We start from the raw sequence: 19,355 nt of genomic DNA, 5'->3' as shown, positions 1-19,355 counted from the left end.
TACTTCACCTATGTTGTTCTACCACGGTGCCTCAGTCCCAGCCTACACAGGGTTTACCTACTGATACAAGCACGTACAGGAATGCGAAGATGACAGAACTCCCAACTTTAATACTAACCATGGCTTATACCGTCACGTACTAACACCAAATGCTGAGTCTTGACCTCAAATAACGAAAAACAATTACAAGGACTCAACTACGTTGGGCATGACCCTTACCAGGAAACCTACCTGACACTTCTCCTTGAGGTCCATGGCTACGTGGTTCTGTAAGCATGTCCAGCAAAAGGAGATTGCTCCTCAGGGGAGAACGTCTCCTAGGTAGCGACGAGCTTGGCTACACTTATCACATCACCATCTGTGGAAACAGAAGGGGAAAGCAGTCAATCTCCCCATATCACTTCCTCTAGGACAAGAAAGTGGTGAAATTCACAAAATTCAAATTACAGGATTGGTCTTTAAAAGAAGGAGAACTGGGGAGCTGAAAGTGCTTCTAACAGTAAGTACATCAACCCTCCCCTTGCTCAGGACTGATCCCATTAGCTTAAGTCCCCCCCAAAACTGCAGCAGTAGATTAATTAAGTTCCCTGCAGCTCAAAGTAAGAGCATTATTGCAGCCCTGACACACTTTTGGGCAAGCCTCCAAAAAAAGCTGACAAAGTGCTGGATTCCACCAGGTGCTGGAGCATGCTGTCACCCATGGCTATTTGTCTTGCTCTTCTTATCTACCAGGAGATTTGTCCAGCTAATCTCTAACGGAGCCTGCATTAATGGCTCTTCCACTTGCTGAACAACACAGCCGAGCTTTGACAAGGCTATGCTGCTGGGCTGAGCATGTATCTGACCACCATTAAGTAGGCCAGAAGTCATAAACACAATTCCAGATTACCAGGGAACTAGGCCTTTTCCTTTTTTAATTCTTTGCTTTCTAGTAAAACTGAGACTCTAACAGAATTGAGATATGAAGCAGCTGTGGAACTCAAAGATTTCTTCTAGCCCATCTCCCCCTTGATCTCCCATGGCACAAATTTGTTCTACTTCCAAACATGCAAAATGCTTTCCTGCTCAAAACAAAGGATCTGTGTACATTGCTCCAGAGGATCCTCTTACATATAAACACAACAAGATATCGTAAGAATATGCTGTGATCGGTCTTGGGAAAGTCTTTTTTGTTGGTTAGTAACTCTTGGTTCTATTTTTTAATATCACACACAGACTCAGGGCTTGGACATACACTTCTCGTAAATCCAAACAAATAAGGAAGCAGCTAGATCTGCATATCAATCCCAACCACCCACACATTTCCTAGCTACAACAGGACTGGTCTTTGCCAGCTACTACTACCCTGGTCTATACGGTACTGCCTTCTTCACAGAAGAAGGATTCTGGAGATCCCATCCTTGTGGCAGTCACCTGCAGCACTACTCTCCATCATGCTACATCTTTTCAAGGAAAATGAAAGGCATCCAAAGCTTACTCAGAAAGCAACTGCTGCCCCACGCTGAAGAGTTAGGTATCAGTATTTTCTCTCATGCAGGCAAGTCCTGCACCTGCATTCCAGAAATCAGCAAGCATTCAGTATTCAGACTGCTCGTTATCAAAGAACTGCTTGCAGTACAGCACCCAGCACCTGCAAGTGCCATTTTCTGGCTGCCGGCTGGCTGGCAGGAGCCACAAGTCTGGACTCTGCCCTACTTTTCTGTTCTGTGACCCTTGTCAATGTGCACACACCAAAGGAATGAAGCTATTTTCAGTCACTTCATATCCCTGCCAGGCCAATTAGCAATTGCAAAGAGGGGATCAGACAGTTACTGGAGCAAAGCTGACAGAGGGCTGAGAGTGGGAAGGAGGAAAATGTACTTTTGTATGTTTGCACACAGTAGCTTAGAGCCTCAGTATCTTGCCTTTAACTTGAGAGTGACTTCAATATAAGGGAAGGCAAGAGGAGATGATTTTTAGGACAAAATGGTCACTAACAATAAAAGGGCTAAGAAAGAAATCCACGATTCTTCTTTCTAGTCCCCTCCAACAAAAGGTTTATTAGTAGATCTACTGACAGATTTATGCACCGTGCTCTCACTCGTTCAAACAAAGCTAAGCACCTGAATTTCTCTCTGGCTCTAGATCTCAAAAGCATAATTATCCATGACACAACTGCGTAACTGGGAAGCCAAAGCCACAAAAGCAGAACAAGAAAAAAACATCCTGGACTGTTTGTGCTAATCCCATGGAGCCCGTATCATTAGCAGTGGTGGATGGCTCCGGCTGGAGGGCAGGGGGCCATGCAGGGAGGCAGCTGGGCAGGAGGCAGGATCTGCCCTGGGTGACATTCTGTTTTAGGAAGCAAATGAAATGTGATCCTGAACACAAAACATGCCATTCCTTAAGGTTCAAGGCACATCATCTGCATGCTTAGGAACACCACCCTGAAGTCCTTCAGTGCTAGGATGCAGCATATACAACAAGGGTGTTAAAAAGATGAAAGATTGGTTGGAAAGAGTGAATATTCCCTACCTAGAGAAATTCAAAAGCTGTTATAATGAACAATATAACAAGAGCTTGTAAAAGTAACCAGTGGTGCATGCAGCACTGCTCCATCATCATACATGCTCAGTGCTTCTCCAAAATTTGAACAAACTGATCTGAAACTCCGAAGCAGTTCACTTTCTCTCACATCCCCAATTTAAGCTGCGAACATGGTTAGATTGTAGACATTTCACACAGAGAAAGCAAGAAGCCAAGTCTTTCCTAATTTGGATATACAAAACAAGCAGAATGTTTAATGTTTCAAAGTTTTAAAAGGGTTTTCATTCAGAACCAAGAATTCCAAATGCAGCTAATCCTAGTAGGTTGGGATATCTTAGTATTTGGGTAACTGAAGCCAAAAGCAAAGACAGTCTATTATGATAAACGATCCTCCCTCAATTTCTGCACCAGGATAGGCATTGGAGCCATATAAAATGTGATTTGTGTGCTTTCTTTCAAATGCATAATTTATCAAAATACAAAGTCTGTAAGAATGTTGCCAGAATTATGTCATACCAACTAAAAACCTCATACACATTACAGAGGTCTTGCAAACATTCAGAAAACGGCTTCACACAATGAAGCCATTTTCACTTCACACAGTTCATGAATTCTGTGGGTAACATGCAGATCTGCAGAGCTGTGCATCCACTCACTCCATCCCCCACAAGGTCGTTGTGTGCTCCCCTCCCAGACTCTTCCGTTTCAGGGACTCCTGTAATTTCCACCACCAGACGCGCCTCTCCACCACCCCTACCCAGCAGCAGGGACTCGCCACACTCTGGACCCATCCTAGGAGTTTTGTGCACTGCTATTTCTTCCACACTAAAGCATCTGCCTTCCTCTGTCCTCCCTGTTCTTATCTCTCTTCTGTCTGCCCAGGCTATTAGTCACTCATGCTGTTGACACGTTAAACTCTGTCAGACAGCAGGACAGAAATGAAGTGGGACTGCTTTGCTGGAACATGTTAGTGGGCGTCAAGTATTCAGCCGCAGACAATCTGAGATGTCTGAAGCTGTGGTTGCTCTTGTCAGACACCAGAGGCTCCAAGTGCAGCCAGTTTACCCCTTTCACTTTCCCAGCACACTCCATCTTCCTCAGGATTCTCATGCCTAGATCAGTTCGTGAAACTTGGAAGAGGCTGGATGTGGCGTTCAAGTGTCACCATGTTGCATTCAGCATGAGAAATACTTCCAAATCGTTAGGTAAAGTGAAACTCAACGTAGGGCCCAGCAAATAACTCCATCCAACGCATGCATCACTAATAGCAAGCTAACTTACTGAAAATCCCGTATGCCGAACTTGGGCAATAGTTAGCCCATAGATATGTGGAGGGGTCTGCAATGCACATTAGAATATTTTTGTTTTATATTTCTAAGAACAAATGAGTTCAGTGCTGGGGTTGCCATGTGTACCTGATACCCAGACCTTTTCAAATCTGAAAAATACGTTCCCATCACCCTAAAATCCTTTCTGTTTGGAAGTGCCCTGAGCAAAGAGTAAGTCTTGTAGCTTGATCTGAGTATCAAGGAGTGTTTGAAACACCCTTCTGAACGGCAGAAGCTGAGCTTTACAACGGCCCATTCAAACTTTTATTTACCTACTCATCTTTCAAATAACACTGTCTTACGCAGTCAGTGCATTATACAGGTAATAAACAATGTGCTTTCAGATCCTCATTTGAAATCCAAGGATTTCAAAGCACCACAATTTAACCAAACCTCACAACATCAGTATGAGATATCAGTGTTGGAATTTGATAAGAAACTATACAGCATGATACATTACGTACAGAACTTATAAAACAACTAGAAAAGGAAGATCAGATAACTATACAACTTACAGACACTTAGAAAGTAAAATGGGTTTCAGAAGCTGCAAGTCTTTAGAGAGAAAAATAAATCAACCTAATAATACCGTTTTCCCTAAAGTATTCAATCACTGATGCTTTCATGTTATTTACTGAAAATTCCCAGCATAGATTAGCCTATGAAAAATGATGGGGAGTCTGAACATTTCCTGCTGCCAAAAGTGAATTCCTCAAGAACAGAAGCCTGGTCTGTCACCAAGAATAGAAACACGGGGGAACAGATAAAGACCAAAAAAGCGCTGCCTTGGAGAAAATGGCTTAGATTAGAGCTGATTGTTTTGATACCAGCAGAACCATATGGTCTTCCCACTCATGAGTAGCTGATGTCTGCCTGATAATTTGCAACATGGGCACATTTGCTGATATACGGGCTTCCAAAGGTGCATTAAGTGATACTGTCAGTTGCTTTGAGACCCACTGAGAGCACAGAATAATTACAGCAAGGGAGCTGGAAGCCATGCTTCTTGGCTTCAGTCTCTGCTTGTAAAAAAACTTGTCAAAATGTGGACCAGCTAAACATTGTCTGCCTCAATAACCCTAAACTGTGAAGTAAATCTATTAATATCTGTAAAGTAAGTGAGATCTTCTGAATTAGTGTTGTATATGTGCTAAGTATTATCAGCTCACTAGTGGTCAAGTAGCTCATTTGTGCATGGCTGTGAAGAATCAGGAGTTGATTTCACACAGGCTTTGCTTCCCTTGCTAAATGACAGGAACTAGAGATCTATTCTACCTTGAATGAGGAACAGCTTTAAACTTGAAATGAACTTGAAGTTTGTCTTCCGACTGACAAGGGTGCCTTTTGGAGGCGAAATTAGTTCTTGTTTAAACCTTATTTGCTCAGTGTTTTACAAAAAAATAAATCTCTGACTCCTTCCTTCTTTCTTCAGCACGACTTGCATATTAGGCTTGTTTCAAAGGATGGTGGTGGCTTAAAACGAACGCTGAGCAACAAGGAGGGAGAAGGGGGGTAGGAAACAGCTTCGGCACACTTATAAGAGTCAGACCATTGCTTTACTTGCAATATTAAGATTGGTAAAATAAGATGCTACACAACTGAAAGAACATACTTATTTTTGTTTTAATTTCCTTCTGGTGAGTTGAGAAGTAATTGATGGATATGACCAAAAGAATGGTCAAACTAGTTTAGTCTACCTTGCTGTTTCCACAGAGGCTGATACTATTTCAAATTAAGGTATAGTAAATCTGAAAGATCTTTGCCATGTTAATTTTGCCTTACTTGGTTGAAAAAAAAGAGACTGTTTGGGAATTAAAGGATTGCTTTATCTTTTCTGCTTCAGACGCTCTGAGCCTGCCCCAGAAAGACACAGCATGTATACAGTCTGGATCAAAGGGAAAAATGCAACAAAAGGCACAATTCTGAAAGCTGTAAGGGCCCCTCCAGCTTCTGCAGAGCAATGAGACATCATCTGCTTTGTGGCACAATGCCTTGAATGACAAATAAAACATTTTACAGCAAATGTATGGAAGAATTCACTGGAAAAGTGATAGCTGTCATTCATCATTATGATACTGGTTATTATGGTAACCAGGATTGTATAACTACCTCCATTTGAAAAAAAACCCAAACAAACAACTGAAATGCTAGAAAATCAAATAAAGGCAGCAGCTCAAAATAAAACAAAAAAGCCCATGCTGTATTAATAGGACCTTCTAGCAAATCAATTTTTGCTGATGTACACTGGCTCACAGATAAAAGTGCAGCTTTTTCTCTTAATTCCATCTTATAAATAAGGGTGTTACATGCATAGTTTATAGTAAATCTAGGCAAAACTACTCTTACACCAGTGTCTGCCATTTAGAGACATTTAACAAATACTGTGCTGATGGGAAGGTGTTGTCTGGGATTTCCCCAAAGCAGGCTCTGCACCTGCAGGCCATTAACAAGACCAAGCTCACACACTCATTCAAAGCAAAGCATCGGCCTCGTGTGGAAAAAACACTGAGCAGTTTAGTAGATTGTGTATTTTGGTATTCTCACAACAAGCTCCATGAAAATTTTATGATGAACATTTGTCTAGAAATAAGGCAGTGGGCTGACTCACTCTACTGTGAAAGGAAAACAGAGGAGCTCTCTGGAGCTCCTTAAGAACTTCTACCATTGAGTCAAGAGTATTCTGGACAGAGATCCAAAGCGCCCTATTTAGTGTACAAATGGTCCCATACATTACGTTAAAAACCCAACCAAACCGAAGCAACCCCTGCTGCCTGCAGGCCTGAGGACAGGACAGTGCTCCTAAGCCCTGGCAGAACTCTCTTTTTGGCCAGCCCTGCAGAAGGACTTGTCTTCTGGCCAATCCCCCGTGGCCCCTGGCCCCGCTCCTGGCCAGCCCCACCCAGCCACAGGGCTATATAAACCCTCACAACCCACCCTTTCTTTAGGGCTGTCTTTTTGTCTGGTGTAGCTTTGTGTCTGGGGTGCTTGGTGTGGCTTCCTAGCAGCTAGTTTGGGTAGGCCTCTAACAGAAACAAGGGTGGCCTCAAAGATATGGGGACTTACGCAGTTAGAGCTGTAATATGAAGATTAGAGGAAGGAGGTTTGTTTTCTTGGTTCTACTTGGAGTAGCAATATTGATTTCTTTTGTGACCAAGGCTAAAAGCACTAGTATCTTAATCTTCTTGTCAGATAAAAAAGTGTTGGTAATGTGTTTGAAAGGTCATGGTTAAGAATATTATGTAGAGTGTTTTGATGTGCTTGAGTACAAGACAATAAAGAAACAGAATGCAGTATTCTAAAGAACAAAAGATATCTTGTATAAAACCAGCATAGTGTAGCTATTTATATGCATGCCTGTATTAAGTAGGCTTCTTGGAGAGTAAATCTAGTTTCCTTGCTAGGTTATTAAAATTTTGCTGTATTTGAGCAAGCTCTGTAGTTTAATGCAGTACAGCAGCTGCTAAGTAACAGTTTGTTTATACAGAAACTTGTGTTTCTAAGGAACCTGAAGTGTTTCATCAAGATCATGCACTACTATACCAATGTATCTCATCGTGTATGAGCTGTGTGTTCAACTAGGACCTTTATTCTACAGTTGCTGGGGTAAATGTAGGATTTTAGACAAGCATGCCATAGCAGCTTCCTTTTCTCAGAAAATGTGAAAATATGTACTACTTAGCAGCTGCCTGAGGAAGATGCATGGGTGCTAAGGCTCATCTGCTGCTATCTTGGTAACTTTTATGACTGGTAAGGCTAAAGAAACTCTTCTGTGGCACAAGCTGTCCTTCTGTTAAAACTCAGTGAGCCTTAAATGTGTAAAACACTACCTGTTCCTGTCTGTGGGTTTTCCCTTCCTCTCCAGCTATCTTTTGGGTAAATAGTATCATCCAAGACAAACTTCTTGTGCTTTATGTAATGGGATTTTTAACTGGGATTTTTAGGCCTTCTCTTATCAATGATGGCCTGTGTTATCCTGATAGCAGAAAGCTCCTGAACAACGGGCAAGCAGTGGTAATGCAATCCAAGAACTGCACGGATCACAGCTTTTGGAAATAAGAAGATGTCTGAGGCAAAATGAAGCGTGCTGTGAACTTCTTCTGATCAAAAGGCTGCGACGAGGTAGGAGAGAAGCAGAATGGAACTGGCTGAGCAAAGGCTGCGTTCCAAGCTCGTACGGGATCTAGGTGAACTTTTTGAGGTGTTTTAGTGGGAATTCGGGATCATCCCCCAAACCCTTAGGCAGAGCACTGCACCGCAGCCGCTCCAAGCGCACCCACGGCTTCGGGGGCCGGGCCAGGCCCCCCCGCCCCGCTCGGGCCCGCCGGGGGACGCGCTGCGAGGCGGGGCCCGCCACTCCGCCGCGGGAGAAGCCCCGCCGAGGGCGCGGAGCCGCTAACACCTGAGGGAGCATCTTTTTTTGGGTGGGTTTTCTTCTGTTTCCTCTCCCTCATGTAACGCTCCGGCGAGGTGCCGGCGGCGGGTGTCTGAGAGGAACGGGGCTGCGCGGGAGCCGCCCCGGCCCGAGGGACGGAGGGCAGCGCGGCGGGACCGCCGCCGGCTCTGCCTCGGGCCTCCCCCCGCCATGGTGGGCAGCCCCCGGCCCGGGTGGGGACCCCGCTGAGGAAGCGGCGGGCCCTCCCGGCCCTGCTCCCCGACGGGACAGAGCCCGGCCGCGCCCCGCCGCTCGGCCCGTACTCACCAGCCGCGCCGGGCAGTCTCGGCGGGGGAGCCGCTCGCCCGCCGGGCCTCCCCCCGCGCCGCCGGGGCCGCCATCAGGGTCACTGGCAAGCGGGACGCCACGGCGCTGGGGACCCGCGGTGGCGCTTCGGGGCGGCCTCAAGAAGCCCGTGTCTGGTTGGTGGGATCCCGCGCGGCCACCCGTACACTGCGCAGTGATTGGTTTGGCCGAGTGGCGCGCGAAGCCGAGCATCCGCCCTGGCGGCAGGTCGGGGCCAGCCCTGAGGGGAGCTTGGGCGGGCTACGCGCCCTGGGGAGCGGGCGATCCCGCGGCTGCCGGCTGCCGTCGGAGAGACGGTGCTGAGGGGCAGCGAAGTGACTCGGGGTGAAGGGAGTGCGCGGAGAGGGACCAAGAGTGGCCTAAGGCTCCAGCCTCTTGGCAAAGACAGGCTGTGGGGGGTGGTTGAGGGAGAAGGGGTGTCCGTTTGCCAGGACTGTGCCTCTGCAAGGGGAGGGTGACACCTGCAGATCTCCCTCTGAAAAGCCGCTTTTGCCGTAGAGTAACCAAGTGACTGGAAGCCTGGAAGGAGCCGTGAGGTGAATGCCCACGCTTGGGTGCCAGAGGCACAGGAAGCCACGGCGGGAACGAGCACACAAACGTACCAAGCCGGTAATCTGACGAGAAATCTAAACCGCTGCAGAAGCTGGAAAGGAAATCGGAAGCGTGAGGCAGAGATGGCCCGCTTCTGCGTACAAAGATGTGGGGTTTGTCTTCTGAATTCGTAGTGGGCTGGCTAAATTGAAAAGATGCATGTCCCTTAGTTTTAATTCTTTTCCTGTTCTTGTAATTCATTGCAGGGCTTGTATTATCCTAGGCTGTTATGCAACGGTTCCCATGCAAGATTTTTCTTTACAAAACTGATGTTCATTAGTGTGGTAAACTACAGATGCCAAAGCCTGGTGCCGTTGTTTGCAATTTTACGGCAATAAATTGCACAAAGAACTTAAGCTCTGCACTGTTTTCCCTGCAGATGCAGTTTTGGATGAGAACGTAGATTTTGGGAGCGTACTCGATACTGCTTTGAGACAATCTGCTTTCTCAGTGTTTGGATACATACAGAGTGCAGGAGTTCTAGAAGTGTGATTTCAGCTCTTTTAAATTCGATCTAAATTTTAGTGAGGAGAATGAAGGCCACAAAATTCCTGGTTTTCTTGAGCTGCTTGTTAGGCAGAACAATTTCCTAGAATCAGCTGACAAAAAAAACCCCACAACTCTAGTACGCTTGAGTGACGCTGTGATTTTGGTGTCTTAGAAGGAAATAAAATGGCAGGTCTGGGAAATTTTATGGTGTAATGTAGAGACAGTACAAGGAAGGGGAAGAGAATAAATGCGTTACTGGAATTGTAATAACGAAAGATCATGAGTTGTGCGTAGTGCTGCACGAGCGTCTCGTTAGTTCCTCTTAAGATTGTTCCGCTGCCAATAAAATCTACTCTATTACTAAAAGGTTTTAAATAAAAGGTCAGAGTAAAGATACATCTTGAACAGAGATCTGGAGTCTGGATTATTTTGCCTCTGATGCTGATTCCCCAAGGGTCTTGAACAAGCCACTAATAAAACCTGTTTTCACGCACAAGTATGCTGTGTATAGAAACTCTGTAAATGAGACGTGCAGTTATAGGGGCTGATAGACTGGACCTTTAACCTGTTTGTGCCTTTATTTCCTCCTTGGTAAATCTGATCTAACTGTTCACCTTGGAGTGATTTAGGGACCTAGTGCTTGTTGAGCGTGTTGAGATTAAGTGAAAAACATTATCAAAATGCATTATTACAAGGATGGTTGGAAGAGAAAAATCACCCTTGAATTGGACAATGTTGCTATGGATTCAGAAGTAGGACAGGTATCCAGAGAGCACTTTTCCCATGTATTCTAGTACTAGATGACAAAGGGAAAACTCAAAAGGCAAATGCTGTGAAGTACTCAAGAGGCACTAAACTGGTATGATTTTTGGATCTGAGAACTTTGGTGTAAAGAGCTGTTCTACAACAAAGTGCACTGTCTTATGTTAAGACATCATCCTCTCTACTTTTTAATGTTACAGAATTGTGAATAGATAGTCTGAAGGTAAATAAGGTAATGTTATTTCTGGATGTTTATAGTAATGTAATATTCTTGTACAGAAAGCTCAGATGAGTCAATTTCGCCTGCATATTAAGATCTTGTCCCAGACTTACTTCAAAATACGTATTTAAAACTATTCCTTGGATGTTTGGGTTTTTTCCATATCCTTGTACTTCTTGGAATTGTTTTCACTGTGTTAAGGGTTCCTGTATCATTTTGGTAGACAGTGATTTTACAGAAATGAAACGGCTTCTGCAAACCTATGTGTATAGTCTGGAAATACTTCATTTCATGCTCACCATGTCTCAGCGCAGGGATATACTCTCTCCTCTTGGGACCACAACATATGGGCAGAGACAAGGCTCAGTTTGCAGTAAGCTTCCGCCTCTGAATGGCTTTCAGTGCTTGACAGATCCAAGGGAACTATATGACCTCCCTGCATGTGCCTTTCAGTCAGTCCTCTTCAGTGTGCTGCTGCGGGTAGAGCAGACATGAACATTTGAGTAGGACCACTTTAAAGCAGGTATTGTATGCAAAAAAAAAAAAATCTTTGCCTTTTTTTTTTTTTAGTTAAGCTCTCTGGCAAGATGTTGAAGTTGCATTTTAATCAATATTTGATGAGTAACATTTCTGAACATTAGTGAAAAATCATTTTAAAATTAAATTGGTGAGAAAATTTTGTATTTATTAGAAAATAATGCTGTATGTCTGCTTCCCCCAACCCTTTGCACATTTCATGACAGATGCTAGGAATTGACCATATTTCTAGTATGTGTGTAATGATAAGAGGAATTAAAAGGAGAAGACTGATACAAAAGCTGTCTGAGTCTTAAAAATTAAAAGCAGTAGTCGAGTTGACCAACACATCTACCAAAGCTGATGGGAAGATAGTATTTCATTTTAGGTGAATGGTATTACTTCCTAGCTTCTGTATATTGTTTAATAAATAAGGGAGAGGCACAGAATTCAATGTCTTAATTATAAAGAATAAGTGAGATGATATATTCCTCAAAAGAGAGAGATTCTGCCTTTTAGTAATAAACAGCATCTGCTTTGTTTTTCTCCAAACTGAAAGGTAATTGAACTGACAATTCCAGGCTGTCCTGAAAATGACAGATGACTGAACTGGGAGTAGAAAGAAAGCAGAAGCCCTTTTGTACTAAAGAAAGGGAGATGGCACACTATAGTTGGATCTGGTTCCCTTTTACAGATTTCTTTCAGAGCTTAGGCAGCTCTGGGTGACCCCAGTCAACTCATTTTATTGTTTAATTTCTTAATGTCAGCAATGGCTATTACAGTTCCCAGGTAGAGCAGCATTTCCTACATAGTCATTTTTGTAACAGTCTTGTCCTTTCTTCTCTTTGTGACCATAGAAACACATGTGGTACGGAAGAGAATCTGCTTTTATTACGTTTCTTCCTAGCTCACTCAGCTTTGCTGTAAGACTCATGGGTGGTTTTGTTTTGGACCTTTTTTCTGCTAGTTTTGAGGCTAAACTAACTTTCTTGTCTCCAGGTCTATAAAACTCAGAACAGTCCCTGTTTGCCTCGCGTGGTGATTAAGCTGCTTCACAAGTGCTCTTGAGATCTGTAATGAGTAAAATTGTGAAGCTCTTTGGGCAGATCAGCTGTTCTGTCTGGGTCACAAGCACCAACACTTATTTACTGCACTTGAACAGATTCACAGAACAGACAGTTGTGAGAACATTTCAATATGTATGTGAGAAAGCCAGAGCAGAGCATTAGGAGGGTTTCTGAACAGGGGGAGCTGGCTGATGGTTACAGCAAGGCTCAGAAGGCGAGAACTATGAATTCTGTTCCTAATACTGTTGAATGTTGTGGCGTTAGTTTATTGTACGGTTTCGGACAAGCCCTCTATGCCTCTGTTTCCCTGTTTGCAGAATATGGATATTTATATTGTGTATATGTGTGTAGATCTATTATATCCCTTTAATATTGTTGCCTTTATCACTAATACAAAGTTGCAAACGAAAATGAAACTAAGTAGTCAATATACAGCAAAGTAGTTACCCAATCCACTCACTATCCTGGTCTCTAAAGAACAGGCACAGAAAACACATTTGCACAGGCTTTTTCCTTAGCTTTGCTGTCTGATTCTCTAATTAGTACTGTCACACGATATCCCCACATGCCTGTATCTAGACCGGAAACCTAGATCTTGAATTAAGATTTTGGAGAGACTCTAGGTAATACCAGTTAAGTCTTCTGGACTCCATCAATGGGCTAAGCTTGTCTGGTGACCATTTTATTACTTCATTATGGATGAAGGGAATTTGTTGGCTTTTCTATCTGTAAGTAGTATCTGCAGGTGTTCCATGTGGCCTGACTTTAAGACTAGCACCTAGATGCTAGGTTTTCTCAAGATATTTAGCATCTTCCTAGAGCAGGTCATATTGATTGTTTTTTTTTTGTTGCATCAGGCATGTTTGGTGAAGCAACCTCCACTCCAAGACACTCAAATATCTAGTAAATGGAATAGTTTTGGATTTTATGGCTAATGTCCCTGGCTTGATTATTACACTGAGGTCAACATGTGTTGATGTGAGAAGAAAAAGGCAAGAAGGTAATGTTCCTGCAACAAATATCAATAGCCCCATCCCCAGCATTCCCTCCTTGCTGTGCCTACATTCCTGGCATTCCCCTATTTGCCGCACCCACTTTATTCCTGCACATCTGAGACAGAGCTATATAGCAAGTCGGTTCCCGTACAGCTGTCAGAACAGTCTTATGGCATTAAATTTTCAGCTTGAGGAAAATTGATCAGGGCTATCTAGTTATCTACATCTATTCTACATTTCCCATAGCAGATTGTCTGAATTGTTTTTTATGGGAGGAAGCTTTGTGTTGGTTCATACATCAGGCTGCTTAAATACAACTCGGATAACACACATAGTGTTATGCTATGTGAACTGCAGCAATATAATGCAGAATCACTATGTGAATTTTTGAACACTTTCTGATGTGTTGAGCCAGTCAGGGTTTTGCTTCAAAAAAAAAAAAAAAAAAAAAGGATCACTACAATTCTTTGAAATCAGGGAAAATGCATCAGAGGAAGAAAGGTGCATATTACCAATGTATTTTACTACAATTATTGTGCCAGATGCCATTAAAAAAAAAAAATCACTGCAGCAGAGACAAAGTTCCTGAAATTGGCAGTTGTGCGTTGTAGTTCATGATTATTGTAGATTCTCATGTCTGAGGAGAATAGGCTTAGGAACAAATGTAAAGACTACAGAAAGGATGAAGTGAGACATCTTGCAGAACTCTTAACAGGAAAGCTTCCTCTGCCCATGGTTCAGCAGACACAGAGGTTGAAGCACGTGGAATGTAGGGTTAAGCCACATCATTGTAAAGAAATTGCTTACATTTCAGAAGTTTGTCAAGAAGGTTATCGGCCTGTGAAACACCAGTGCTGATGAAGCGAGGCCTTACTCAAGGCTAGAAGTTCCTTCTGTTAGAGCTGGGATGAGATGTCAGATTCCAGCAACCACCAAGTAGTTCCACTCATGCTCAAGGTAATTACACCCACTCCGTTTTATCTTTTATTCTGACAGTATCTAAAGTACTCACATGTTAGATTTTTCCTCTTGATTGATTAGAAGCCTTAAAATTTGGCCTCATGCAACTTTGCATGAAGTTAAGATCTACAAATTAAGGAACTACAAATTAAGGATCACTTGTGTTCTCCTCTCAAGCTTGGATTTTTCTTGTTGCAGCCTCTGCTCCACCTGAGAGATGTGATTGCTTTCTGGGCTCTTCCTGTGTCTTGCACTATCCCCAGAAAGATTCTGCTGTAGTTAAATTTGCTCACAATGCACACAGAACATAGAGACCCCACTAGCTCGTTCTTTCATTACTGTGCCAGTTCACAAGCTTTTACCTTATGTTTGCCAATAGGGAGAACAGATATGAATCAAAGCTAGAGCAAATATTTTCTGACTATGAACCCTCTCTAAGTTCAATAGCTCTCCCAATAGTTTCCAGTTGCTCTTTTGTTTGAGGCAGAGGCCCCTGGGCTCCAGTTTAAGCTCTGACTCTGAGTTTTCAAAACCACCTTTGAAGTTGCCTGTGTTGATGCTCTCAGCAAGTGGGAGTGAGAGGTCACTACTTGAGTCCTTTGAATGAAAAGAAACAGTCTAGAATATCTTCCTGGTTAGCATTCAGTTTCTGGCATCAGCCCTACAAGGAAATACATTACTGCATACAGTAGCGCTAAGATGGTGACTAAAATTAGGAACACGTACATAATATTTCTTAATAGATGCCAAGGTTGCTCCTCTGGAGAAGTAGTGTGTTAAGATAACATACACTGAGTTCATGCATTTGCTGTGACAAGACTAGAAAAAATTAATCTTTAGATGATGTACAGTGGGAGTTCTGAGTCCTAATAATGTAAAAGTTTCCACAATAATTTAACTCCATTCCAAGGGCACAGACATTAATGGAGCATAGTTTAAAGACCGTGTCTAGGTAAGGCACGTATTATCGCTATGGTTTGTCCTCAGTAACGTGTGCACTAACATAACTGCTGTTACTAATGTCAAACTTCATGTCATCAGCCACTATTGTCTTTAGTTAGTAACATGGTATTAATGTGAATATTCCGAGCAGCAATTTTAAACCTTGAGCGGCTGCTTACACGGAAATAAAATTTTTAACAAATATTCCTCTGATCTATTCATAGCAAAAAAACCCCAACATTTATTTCCCCAGACTGCTCTGAGATGTTAAAGAAGGTATCGAAAAGAGACGTCAGACAGCACGACTTTTCTTACCCTTAGTACTTCTTAAAATATTGTGAGCTAATCTTAGATTATATTTTATTACCACAAACTCTCATAGAAAATTCAAGCTATTTCTAGGCTACAACAGACATTTGAAATTGATCCTTTAGCAAAACAATGTCTCTGCCTTTCTCACCCTTGCTTACAGCTATGCCAGGATTTCAGCTTTTGCTATAGTGACACTGCACTGTATTTGCACTATAAATTGTATATTTTTCTAAAGCATTAACTTGTTTGCAAGCTCGGGGAACAATCTACATTAATTGGTTTGCAAGCAAGTATATCTCAGCAACTCCTTTATCAGGAAGATCTTTCTATAACACTTTGATCTCTGCTACTTCTAAAATTTGTTGCTTGTTTGATTTTCTAGGACTGCCCTTTTAAAGTCGGGCAGCTGCAGCCTCTTAAAGTAGCTGTCTTTCGACTGGCAGCTGTTAGCCATATCTGGCTTTTCAAGTCCAGCTAGAAGTGGCTGCTATAACTTTTCTGAGAAGCTGTTATTTAGCTTACAGAACGCTTATGAAGAACTTCTAAATCCTTATTTTGAGGTCATGCATGAAACCAAAGGTATTTTGTAAGCCTGTTCGAGGAACAAGTAGAGGGGATTTGAGGGATCTTGGAATCTGGCTCCGGTTTCACCAGTCTTTGTCATCCTAGATGAATCACTTCTGCATCCTCAGAAAGAACATCTGAAACATTTGTAACATCCTCAGCTCCTGTAGCTCTTTTTCTCCACCCTTTCCAATTTTTGAATGAAGTATTGGAAGAATTCACACCTTCCCTCAACACCCAAATCTGGAGAAAATTATCTTGCTTAAGGGTTCAAACCACAAATTTCACCCAAAAATAACCTCTCAGGAATCTTTATCAAGCTGCTTAAGCATTTAGAATGAGCGTATTTGCAGGCAGTGTTTGCAGAGCATGGTTTGTAAGCCAGATTGCAGCAGTATATATTCTGGTGGTGTTCTGCTCTTGGTATGGATGAAACCATGATGTCCCCCCCAGGGTACAGCTGAGGAGATCAATCAGTGTGGTTGTTTACTTAAAGTGGGTTTAATTGGAGGCTAAAAATATGCCTGTGCCATAAAACAAAATATGAATTGTCTATGCCTAAATTAGGTATAGTCTTGATCCAGAATAATCCCAAATTTACACGAGCCCAGATGTGAGCTCTGCAGCTGTGTCCATACTGTGGGACAGGCTGTGCTTGGACCCCACGGTCCCAATCTTGGCATCTTTTTGGGGGTGGGGAGCAACCTGTCTGAAAAAAGTAACCCCTACAGTTGGCTCATCCTTTCAGGGGACGGGCAGTACAGCTGTAGAAGGCCTCTAGTTCAGAAACTCGCTTCCCACTCCAGAGCCAGAGGAAAGGATTTATATCCAGTGGCTTTATGGAGGAATCAAGCCCTCATGTTTACCTCAGCAACTGTTTACTGTATGTTGTAATTAGTCTTTTCAAGCTAAAGAGTGTTAGGAGGGCCATGTAGTTAAAGCCTGGAATTGGTCGCCTGTGCAATCTGAATTTTGCCCTCCGTACATATTTTAATTGCAATGTGTGATCAGTTTGTTTTTTTTCCTGCAGCATGGGTGCCTTATTCAGTGCTCGAAAGGGATGGGAATCGTTGAGTAAGGGCTCTACCGGGTGTATTCCTTGCTCTGAGAGTCCGCACCCCTCAAGCACTGCGCTACGAGCTCGGCTCTGGCGCTGCCGTGGGCTTTTCCCTAGCAGCATCTCAGTTCATTCCGCCATGGCGCGCTGGACTGCCCTGACGGACGGGGCGGGCCCAGATAAACCGGGAAAATGCGTTGCACAAACGCGGAGTGGTTTCACCTCCAGAAGGCTGTACTCGCGGCCTCCTCCCCCGGGGAGTTACTTCGGACCCGGTCTTCCCGGTACCTCCCTCCCGCCTCTCCCCGCTCGCCTTCGCGCAAACCCCGCGGCGCCGCCACTGCGCATGCGCGCGGAAGCACCCGCCCTCCGCCCGGCGCGGCTGAGCGCGCAGGCGCCTCTCCCGCGGAGGGTGGCTGGCGGGGCCGCTCTCGCGAGAGTTGCTGCGGGAACGGCGGCGGCGGAGCAGGCGGCGGGCGGGGGGGGGGCCCGCGGGACGGGGCCGTAGCGGCAGCCGAGGCGGCGCTGGAGGGGCGGCCGGGCCGGGCCGCGCGGGGCCGGGCAGGCGGCGAGGAGCCTCGGGCGGGGCGGGGCGCGGCGCGGTGAGTCGAGGGGGTGTGTATGGAGGGAGGGAACGCGGCGGGCCCCCGACCCCCCCAGCGCCCGCCCTGTGCGGCGCGGGGAAGGCCCTTCCCGGCGGGAGCCCGGCTCCCCTGCCCACCGCGGGCCTTGCCGGGGCGGGCGGGACGCGCTGAGCTCCGGCGGCGGGCGTTCCCCCCCTCCCCACCTCCCCGGTGCCGCGGCCTGGGCCCCTGGGGTCTGCCACTTCTCCCCGCTGTGCTCCGCGGGAGTCGCCTCAGCGCTGTCCCGGGGCCGTGGGCCTGCGGCCCGGCGGGCCCCGACCTTCCCGGGGGTGCGGGCTCTGCGGGGCAGGGCTGCCCGCGGGCGGCTGGGGGTGGGAGTAGAGTTGACGAGGCGTTATCTGCGGGGCGAGAGTCCCTGTCAGGGGCTGCTCTCCCTGCTGGGTCCCCCGGCGGGGCAGAGTCTCGGGTCGCGTTCCCCTTTGCCGCACGTCTCTGCGGTGTTGGCTGGCGGGGGTTCTCGGGACTTATTTTTAATATTCCCTGGAAGAGCTCCGTGACTTAAAGCTGGTTCCAAAGGCTAAAAGGTTGTGAATACCCTGTAGGTAGGTTAACATCCAAACCTTGCTTTCTCCAGAGACCTTTCGGGTCCTGCCTCACGCGTGAGTTTCCATGCTAGAGAAAGACATTTTTCTCTGAGCCTCTTCTTTCTCTTCTGAACTTCCTGCTTGAGATTCAGCGTTGGGTTTGTGCGATAAGGTTTGACTGGCCAATATAGTTTCAAATAATCTGTAGAAGACAAGGATGCAGACTTGTCAACTCCAACAACATCTGACTCGGAGATCTCTTTTATAACCTAATGAGAAAAATATTCTGTAGCACAGTTAATAACTGGGAGAACGTTTCAGAGATAAACATAGTGTTTAGGGAAGTTCCTTGTTTTAAGAATTATTAAATGCCTGTGGTCAAGGGCCACAATTTGAAGGGTCACAGATGGTTAATCTTCTTCAAACACAGTGTTGTTTGTAATCCATTTCTGAGAAAACTTTGGATATTGAGAATTTGTGCCAAAAAAGGCCTTTCAGTTATCATCGTCTCTTATGATGATTAAGTCATGTAGTGGTTTAAGTATTTCATAATACCAGGCAAGCTTGTAACATTTAAACCTGCTTTATACAGTTTAAAATAAGGAAAAAAAAAAGTGGCAATAAATAAATTTTGGCAGAGGTGAAGTTTTCTATTGCCTGATAAAATTATTTGATCTGGTAAATATTGTCTGTGCTTTGTGCTGTAGCTTAGTTTTGTAAGTGATACCTTGATTTGTCCTCTGACAAGACGTGCTTAAGGAAGTTGAAACGTATTGAGCTACTAGATCACGAGTATCATTTATGACCCTGAATGTTCTAGCTTTTATATGTTGATAATTTAATTTATATTTTACCATATTCGTTTATTACATTATACTTCCTTATTTGGCTAATTCGAATTAGTGCTCTGCCCTTACGATTTTTTTCTTTCTATTCTTTTGTCTAGAGTCTGACACTTAACATTTCTGCATGTCTTCCAGATGATGTATCCACACATTTTTCTTTCCACCACGCTCAGCAATGTTTTGTCCTGTAACAGCTGATGAAGCTTAGGATCTGATTCTGTGCAAAATCTTCCACTGAATGTATCTTCTTTCTTCTCCCACTTTGGCTTTTCTAA

At 44.4% G+C, this 19,355-nt stretch overlaps 2 protein-coding genes across 3 annotated transcripts in view; one reads left to right on the top strand and one right to left on the bottom strand.

Annotated features, from left to right (window-relative positions):
• TMEM94 (transmembrane protein 94) overlaps window positions 1-8,663 on the bottom strand; it is a 53,107-nt gene extending 44,444 nt beyond the window's left edge. Inside the window, exons 1-2 of the mRNA XM_075440881.1 lie at window positions 8,554-8,663; window positions 232-358 (exon numbers count right to left, since the gene is read on the bottom strand). Coding sequence (XP_075296996.1) covers window positions 232-255 — 24 coding nt within the window. The 5' untranslated portion in view covers window positions 256-358; window positions 8,554-8,663. The remainder of the gene's footprint in view (window positions 1-231; window positions 359-8,553) is intronic.
• Window positions 8,664-9,177: 514 nt separating this feature from the next.
• GRB2 (growth factor receptor bound protein 2) overlaps window positions 9,178-19,355 on the top strand; it is a 62,627-nt gene continuing 52,449 nt past the window's right edge. The window contains exon 1 of one of the 2 annotated variants that reach the window (XM_075440887.1): window positions 9,178-9,201. The gene's annotated coding sequence lies outside the window, so the exon portion shown is untranslated. Of the gene's footprint in view, window positions 9,202-17,604; window positions 17,670-19,355 lie in introns of those variants that run through there. The other variant, XM_075440886.1, reaches the window with a different exon arrangement.

Source organism: Opisthocomus hoazin, chromosome 21 (genome assembly GCF_030867145.1).
Source record: "Opisthocomus hoazin isolate bOpiHoa1 chromosome 21, bOpiHoa1.hap1, whole genome shotgun sequence".
Lineage (NCBI taxonomy): Eukaryota > Metazoa > Chordata > Aves > Opisthocomiformes > Opisthocomidae > Opisthocomus > Opisthocomus hoazin.
The sequence above is the reverse complement of the archived record's forward strand: the minus strand, read 5'-3'. Positions and strand labels throughout refer to the sequence as shown.